We start from the raw sequence: 9,002 nt of genomic DNA, 5'->3' as shown, positions 1-9,002 counted from the left end.
AACGTTGCTTAATTAGCCTTTTAACGTCTTGAAGAAAGCGACCTCTTTTCTATAGCATAAAGCGTGTTCAGTGTTAGGTCCCTCGAAAGTTGGCTTATATGATAAAAGATAGACCGAGACGAAGTCTTGGTAAGTACAGGTGCGGAGCAAAACAGTTATACTGATTCAGTGACTGAGGCCAATGTTGCCACATTATTCGGCCTTATGATATCTTATGTGTTGCAAATATCCTAATTCTGGGGAAAATGTGTGTACCGTTTGTAATGAACATAAAGTAGGTATATCAGAAACATTTTGAAACTGACCAGAAAATTATAATACTTATATCTTCTGAAAGGTAATGCAAAAACCGGATGAAATCACTTGAAATTTTTTAAATATCCCTACAAGCAACAAAGATATTGACGTTTATTAACTGCAAAAATTCACCAAAAGTGTCCACACTCTTCAGCTTAAAACCTGTCACTAGTGACCAGCGGTGATCACTCAGCTGTAGCTGCAGCTCAAATTGCTGTGACCAATTAGGGCAATTATGGCTGTATGTTAATCTAATGACCCGGAAACAAACCCAAATTGGCGACCGCACAAGCACATGGCTGGGATGGCTTCCGTGCAGATCATGTACTATAAATATTGCGCATCAAATAAACTATACTTCGCATGGTTTAATTTTCATGATTTTTCTACATAATATTGCAAATTTCATAAACTTTATTCGTTATAAATTTCAAAAAATTGCAACTAGTGCTTAACTGACATTTTTGAGCATTTTGTCGAGACAAAACTTCAAACGCCCTGAACTGAAACTTCTCAAAGACTGCAACACGGGAAAATCACGTGATTTACAGCTTATTAGTACCACCAGCGTGTACGCTGGCGGTACTCATGGTTTTAGTCCCGATCCGTCTCATACAGCTCCGCCGGCTCCTGCGGCTCCGCAGTCGGGCGCCGGAAACAAGTCACCGTTACCGCTTCTCCTCCTAGACCGCAAGGACCTGTGTCCCCATCTCTTGGATTTAGGTCACATATAATCTCAACTTGAACCCCCTGGTTTTTTGTCTCTGTCGGTGCATTGGCCTGGGCGTGACGCTTGTTGAAACGCACCCTTGTCAAAATTTTTGAAAATTCAATGCTAAATATATCCCAAACCAAAGGAATTATGGGAAAAATTACTACAGAAGCCTGACCGAAAGTCATATGTGGAGATTCCAAATATGCCCTTGGATTTGACTTTTGACCTTTATTTCAAGGTCAGACAGGCCAAAATTTTCTAAAAATGGGAATTTTCTGCAAATAAATATTTGTTTGTGCCAATTTTTGGAAACTACACAGACTTAAGCTCTCCTATTATAGTGAGGAGTTACAATTAGGGACTCCTTTCATCTTCTGGAGTTTGGGGTCAATTGGTGCATTTTCAAGGGAGAAGCAGCCATTACATACCGAAACTGAAAACTTGCTCTAATTCTGGAATGGTAAATGCTAGAGACCTCTTGTTTATTGAATTTTGCAGAACTTGTCGAGTGCAATACTGGAAGTGGTGTCCATTTTTTTGTTTTCGATATGGTTTAGACGTTGCGCTTTATCAAAAATTACAATACACAGTGGGGAAAATAAATAGTGAAATACTCCAAAATAAGCAGAGATACTGTTGAACTGAGATACTGATAGTTACTGTTGAACTTGAATAGGAAGTCTTATACTGGTAATCTAACTGTGACCTTGACATTGACCTTTGACCTACTTGTCACCATGAACTGAACTTTGCAAATTTTCCAGCCCTTATATCTCGAAAACTAGCAGAGATACGCTCAAAGTTACTATTGAACTTGAATAGGGGGTCATATACTGGCAATCTTACTGTGACCTTGAAATTGACATTTGACCTACTTTTCACCATAAACTGAACTTTGCAAATTTTCTAGCCCTTATATTTCCAAAACTGGCAGAGATATGCTCAAAGTTACTGTTGAACTTGGATAGGGGGTCATATACTGGCAATCTTACTGTGACCTTGAATTTGACCTTCCACCTACTATTTATGATGAACTGCACTTTGCATGTTTCCTGGCCTCCATATCTCCAAAATTGGCAAAGAAATGTCCATAGTTACTATTGAACTTGTATTGGAAGTCATATACTGTTACCTTGAAATTGACCTTTGACCTACTTTTTCACCACAAACTGAACTTTGCATATTTTCTTGCCCCTCATATCTTCAAAACTAGCAGAGATCTGCCCAGTGTTGTCCCTTGGTTCAGGGGTCAAAACAGAATTTGGGCAGGACTGGCCAATACGGACCAGTGGACGTAAGAGGTACTGGTCCGTACCAAGAAGTACTGGTCCGTAAAATTTTACGTTAAAAATTAGTAGTTTCAAGCTACTAGATATAACGTAAACGCATACATGTTTAACATTCATTTTTATTTCTATATGATTATCTAAACACATTCATATTCCAGTCAGTTCCTTCAACTGTTTGTACACATCCTCCTCTGCTAGCTCATCATCATCATAATATGTAAAAAATAAAATGGATATATAAAAAATTATTATGAAATAAATATAACTTCTACATATATCCATATTTTAATCTTAAAGATTTAATTTAATTTTAATTGCTGGGGTTGAACGCGAAACGAAAAAAACTTCTCTCAAACTTTACTAGCCCGAACCAAAAAACACTAGCCCAATTTAAATAATTCATTTAAAAAAGTTTAAGCAGATGCTGTAAAGAGTTGTGGTACCATACTGTACTTTCTTATAAACCTTATTATAGAAGTAGAGCAAGTGAATAACAAAGTCAATCAGGTTAATTTCCAGTTGATGGGGTGGTAAAATTAATTAAAAATATATTCAATTCTTTTAATATTGAAAAAAATATTTTTTTAATTTGTAATACTGAGTATAGTTACCCTTACTTTTCATATTTTTATTATATCTTTTTTCCATTTTTTATATGCAATCAAAATCTTTTTTTAAATTCCTATTCTTTTTATTGACAATGGCTCTTTTCTGACAATTTATTTCCAATTACATTGGTATATAATGCCACTTCTAATTTAAAATACATAGGTGTTGTAAGGGTAATTAAACAAACGTCTTACAATTATTTTGGTAACAATTCTTTTGGTTATATATTTGTAAAAACAACTTTTCAAGGACTTTACCACGACAAAGTGTGGAGGGGTAGCCATGACATAAACTGAACTATCCCACATTGTCAAGAATAGTTCATAGGGTATTTATATAACAGCCATGTATTTACTCATGGACATTAAAATTATAAATAAAAAATATAAACAAAAAAGGAAATAAAATACTCCACCCCTCAGTCTGCTAAGTGGTCCTAACCTAAATGTTCTATGAGATAACGCATACATTACACTTGCTTCGGAGACAGTGTTGTTTTGACAAAACCTGTTGCTAGTACCAAAGAATTCCGGTCTGATCCAGTTTCTTGATTGGCAGCAATTTGTAGTCATGACAACAAACTGGTCAAATAAAAAGATGCCGACACGCTGATCAGACAGACTGCTACTATTAATAACTACAGTGAAGTTATTTATAGCAACTAATCAATATTCAGTAGTTTGAGCTAGGTGTGAGTTTTTTCAACTGAGAGGCATATCATACTATCTAGAAACGTCAAATTAGAGGCAGGGACAAAGAAGACTGGCGACTCATATTTTTGAAATCTTACTGAGTGTTAAAATAGGTTCAAAATTACAGATAGTGCTTAATAAAATTTCATCTTTTTTACTAGCCCGGTGCCACTTTAGGAGGGCAATTGCCTTGGGCTAGTGCTTAACGTCGCAGACTGTGGGTTTGGTAACGATGTTCGGCACTTTTCAGCGGTCGCCAAAACGGACCAGTACCCCTGACAGGTAGTCGCCCGGGACGTTTCTAAGTCGCATTGGCGAGTGGGCGACCGTCTGTTTCGACCCCTGTAGGTTTTCTCTTTTGTCAGTATGCAACACTGATAACACATTTTAAGGAAAAATAATATTCCTGTTTAGAAAATCACAGGAGTGATCAATGTTAGGAAAATACAAGTCAATTTGAACATCTGTTTAGTTGGACCGTTTTAACAGTTATGTTTTTTCAATTTTTTTTCTTTTTCTTTTTTTTTTTTTTTCTTTTTGCATATTTTGAAAACTCTTGTTTATTGCATTTTATAGAGCTTGTCAAGCAAAAGACTGGTGGTGGTGTCCCTTTTTTTTGAGGGGGGTTTCCATACAAATGCGCTTACTCCAGCTGGTGGTACAATATCCAGAGGCGGTATCACCTCTCTGATCCTCTAGTTTAGTTAATGGCTTGTATAAGTTTTTTTTTTACGCGGCGCTAAAAGAGAGATTTAAAAAAGGGGTGCCATAGGCGGGCTGTCAGCAGGCCGATATCAGTTTTACACTTCACTGCACTACTGTAGCGCCCCTAGCGGATTGTGATATACCTACATAAAGTAAAAGATGAATATAATTTTTATTGCGCAATTTATGAAAATCTCCGGCAAAAATGGTATGAAAAAGTAAAAAGGAGCAATTGTATCTTTCATGACCTGGAGGAGATTAAAGAGAGACCTCGATTATATAATATCTTCTTTCTGACCTAAAAGCAGTTACAGAGAAACCTGGCTGTGCTTCTGTGATAGTATGTGAAAAGCTCTCGAGGTCTCTCTTTAACCTCCTCCAGGTCATGAAAGATACAATTGCTCATTTTTACTTTTTCATACCATTGATAGTCTAGTTGCATATCATACACCCCACTTTCGCCTTAAAATAATGATTGAAGAGCTCGTACTGTAGCTGTCAATCATTTTCCTAAAAATGACATCTGGAGAAAGCCGATAGGTAGTGATGTTCAAAGAATTTAGAGTACTTTTAAGATTCATTAACTGATCAAGGTGACAGCAGAGCTTACCTATTTTGGATATTGTAGCCATGCAGAGCCAATTTGTCACAGCCAATAATTTGAACTACAACTTTATCATTAGCACGAAAATTCATGCATTAGCACTCCTATTGATGATTCTGATATGTACTGTCTGTGCTTACGCATGAAAGCAAAGGCCTCAAAAAGTTGGAAATGAAAACCAGTGGCTAAACCAGCAGCGGTGCAGCAGCTCTCAAATTTTTATTTTACATCTCATCTCCTTAACACGCACATAAATGTGAAGTCAACCAGTTTTCCCATCAACAGAGCTGCCACTTTGCTAATATCCAACTGTCTATCTACCAGTTTGACCGTTGTAAAATCATAAACCGGTTATAAACAGGCGAAAACCAGGTCAAATCTACTCAGGTCAACCCCCAGTAGCCTACTGCGCAAGGGCGGAAGTTGTGGTCCACATGCTGTGCTCGGCCAGAACGAGGAACGCTAGGCAAATCACCCGCTCTTTACGTTTCGGACACATTTCACTGAATTGATGAAAATGTAATCAGTGAAATTGAATTTTCAACCGTTTTTCATTCAAAATATATGTTTATATTGTCATGGATACATAGTGAAAATCAACTGGAAGACTCAGCCTTAAATAAATTCCGCTCATGCGCAGTAGGTTACTGGCCGTTGCATCATGACCTGAGTAGATTTGACCTGGTTTTCGTCTGTTTCAGCGGGTGTAAGATTTTACGACGGTCAAACTGATAGATAGACAGATGAATTTAAGGAAAGTGATACCTTAGTTGATGAGAAAACTGGTTGGCTTCCCAGTAATGTGCGTGTTGAGGAGATGAGATGTAAAATAAAAATTTGGTTCGGCAACTGGTTTTCATTTCCAACTTTTTGAGGCCTTTGCTTTCATGCGTTAGCAGACAGTAAATATCAGAATTGTCAATAGCGCATGAATTTTCGTGCTACTTCAAACGCTTATCATGAATTCTTGAAACTTGTTGGTGTGTCTTGACCTATACTTTTTCATGTGACCTTATATGGGTAAATTTGTTAAAATATTTTTTCAGGTTGGAATCCAGATAAAAAGCCAGGGTGTAAGCTGTCAGCAATGTTTAGATTGAAACAGGCTTTGTCTTCATCAGTTATTGGCACAGTACTAAAAGGCTGCAGTTTGAGGCCAAGGAAATTAGATGTCCACAATATTTATGAAAAAATAACTAAAGTGACTTGCACTCGCCTGATTCATTCAACAGGGGCTTGCAAGATAAAAAGTGATAAAACTTCTTCCATTGAGGGCATTTGTAAAGACATTATCTTTCCATCCCAGGAAGATAAAGCTTTGACTGTTCACGAATGGAAAGAAAAACTGAATGAAATAAGAACTGATGAAAAGATTTTGCAGGTGCTTGAAAATCAACGTGCAATGCAGCACATACAGGGAACTGTACATGTTATTGCTGGCACTATTTGCAAAAACAACCAATTCACAGATGGCATGGCTTCTTTAGTTCAATACTCGAGGAAACATTTGGAGTCTTCTCAGCATTTTGTCTTGCTGCAGTTGTACCTGTCTTTACTAGGAAGATTGGGTTTTAAAGAAAACCAGGAGCTTATCTATGAATTGTTTGATGAATACCTAGCACTTTGTGCTGAACTGAAGTTGCCTCCACAGCCTTACCACAAACATGTGGTTGAAGGATTATGTGCCACAGAGAGGTGGAGAGATTGCTTGGATATACTAACAAAAAAAGATTCATGTAATAGTCTTGTTGATATGTTTTCACCTCTGATAATTGCTGCATTTTCTGAAGAAGAATACAACATAGCATTAAAAATTTTGTCTTTATATGCTAACAGTGCCCACAGAAGAGGAGGATATGCTCCACCCCCAGATTTCTTTAAAAGAGTTCTTCAATTGGTGCAGAAACTTCATAGGCAGAGGGACAAAGACAACAGTTCAGACAGGCAGGCTGTGAAACAAAGTGAAATGATTGTTCAGGGCCTGTTGAGGAAGATGCATAGCCATTTATGGTGTTTACCAGAATCCTGCCTTGAGGAGATGAAGGATTGGTTTGAGGAGTGAGTACTAAGTATCATACAGCATTTACTCACTGTTATGATATATGTGCATCCCTATTACCTTCCTCATCATGAGATGATAAGTTTTTCAGTTAAGCTCACAGTTGAAGGAAAGCTAATGATATAATATCGTAATTATTATAGAGTACCAGGTGAAATGTTTCATTTCGCAAAAACTTTGTTTTAAACCACTCTTAATGATTTTAATATTGTCAATGAATTTTCCCGCCCAACACAGTTATTTTGAGGCTTCATGAGAGGTATACAGGCTTCATTGAAAAAGTTATTGTGGAATGTGCCTGTCAGGATTGAAAAAAAATGCTTGCCTATTTGGAAATAACTTTTTATGTACAGACACAATGTGTCTGTACATATAGCCATCACCTGCATCTGCCGTTACCGTCGTTGTTGTGCACTTTTACCAATAACATGATAAGTGGAAAAATGTTTTACCTTTTGTCTTCAAACTTTTTGAACTGATGAATATTCAAAAAATACAGGTTGAGTACAAAAATCAGCAGGATCGGACCATTTTTTAAAAAAGTTATGCTGTTTTTCCTTTTTTTCAGTATATATACAACGCTGATAACACATTTCAAGGAAAAAATGATAGGCCTATTGTCTTGAAACTCACAGGTGTGATCAGTCTTAATATTACACAGGTTAAATTAAAAAATTAGATTGATCGTACCATTTTTAGAAAAGTTATGCAGTTTTTTCCCTTTCCTCAGCATATATATGCAACACTGATAATACATTTCAAGGAAAACCAATAGGCCCATTATTGGCTTGAAACTCAAGAAAGATCAGTCTTACTAAAATACAGATCAACTTGGAAAATCAACTTGATTGGTTTTGATGAAGTTATGCCTTTTTTGTATATGAGTAGTTTTTCCTCAGATTCTATTCTTCGGCATGTTAACAGTCTCATTTTTGAACTAATCAGACACGTAAAAGTGTGTTCTGCATCTTAACAACATTGTTAGTTGATAATATAAAAATTATGGTAAACCTGTTATTGTGTATTGTGTAATAAAGTGTCAAAAATAGAAATAAACTCATATCATTGCAGTTTGTCAAATTCAATCATTCACTATGTTCAGAATCTCAGGATGGAGTTAATTGGACATTTAAAATTGTTCTATTCATATTTTTTCCTATGTCAGCAATTTTCTTAGTAGACCATATGAAAATGACAGTAATTTGATTTTTTTGTTTTATGTGAAAAAAGTGTTGAAAATGGAAATAAACTCATTTCAGTACAGTTATATCTTGTTTACATTTTGGCATATTCAAGGTGTGACTTTGAACTTCCAAGGGCTTGGTGACCTTTGCAAATCACATTTTCTGAAAATCCATGTTTATATTTTATTAAAGATTCTTGGTTTTTGATAATGCTGTTAAGCATTATGTAATATTGCATCAGAATTGGAGAAAAAAAACTATTTTGGGCACTGCTGCCATAGTGACTATTGAAGAAAAACCATGTCTTTTCAAACTTACATCTTCCTGAGTTTGGGTCAATTGGTGCATTTTCACAGGAGAATCAGCCATTAGATGCCAAAACTGAAAACTTCTCTAATTCTAAAACCATATAGAGACCTCTTGCTTTGTGCATTTTACAGAGCTTGTCAAGCGCAACACTGGAGGTGGTGTCAATTTTTGTTTTCCATGTAGTTTACAAGTTGCGCTATATCAAAAAGTACAATATTCACTGGTGAAAATAAACTTATGGAACTGATGTACATTCATAAAATACAGGTCGAGTTCGAAAATCAGCATGATCGGGCCATTTTTTCAAAAGTTATACTGTTTTTCTTTTCTTTTTTTTTTCGTCATATATTCCACATTGATAGCACATTTCAAGGAAAACTGATAGGCCTATTGTCTTATAAATCACACTAGTGATTAATGTTACAAAAAAACAGGTTGAGTTCAAAATCAGCTTCATCAGACCATTTTTGCTGCAGTTTTGCTGCTTTTTTACCCTTTTTTTCATATTTTGAGAAGTCTTGTTTTTGCATTTTGAAGGC

General features: G+C 36.1%; 1 protein-coding gene across 2 annotated transcripts in view; it reads left to right on the top strand.

Moving 5' to 3' along the window:
- The first annotated feature begins 27 nt into the window (after positions 1-27).
- LOC106178562 (uncharacterized) overlaps positions 28-9,002 on the top strand; it is a 34,303-nt gene continuing 25,328 nt past the window's right edge. The window contains exons 1-2 of one of the 2 annotated variants that reach the window (XM_087004917.1): positions 28-129; positions 5,958-6,969. In XM_087004917.1, the coding sequence (XP_086861043.1) occupies positions 99-129; positions 5,958-6,969 (1,043 nt within the window). In that variant the 5' untranslated portion in view covers positions 28-98. Of the gene's footprint in view, positions 140-5,957; positions 6,970-9,002 lie in introns of both variants that reach the window. The other variant, XM_087004918.1, reaches the window with a different exon arrangement.

Source organism: Lingula anatina, chromosome 2 (genome assembly GCF_051362555.1).
Source record: "Lingula anatina isolate TDL-2025a chromosome 2, LinAna3.0, whole genome shotgun sequence".
Taxonomy (NCBI): Eukaryota; Metazoa; Brachiopoda; class Lingulata; order Lingulida; family Lingulidae; genus Lingula; species Lingula anatina.
Note: the sequence above shows the minus strand (reverse complement) of the source record. Positions and strands in the feature narration are given on the sequence as shown.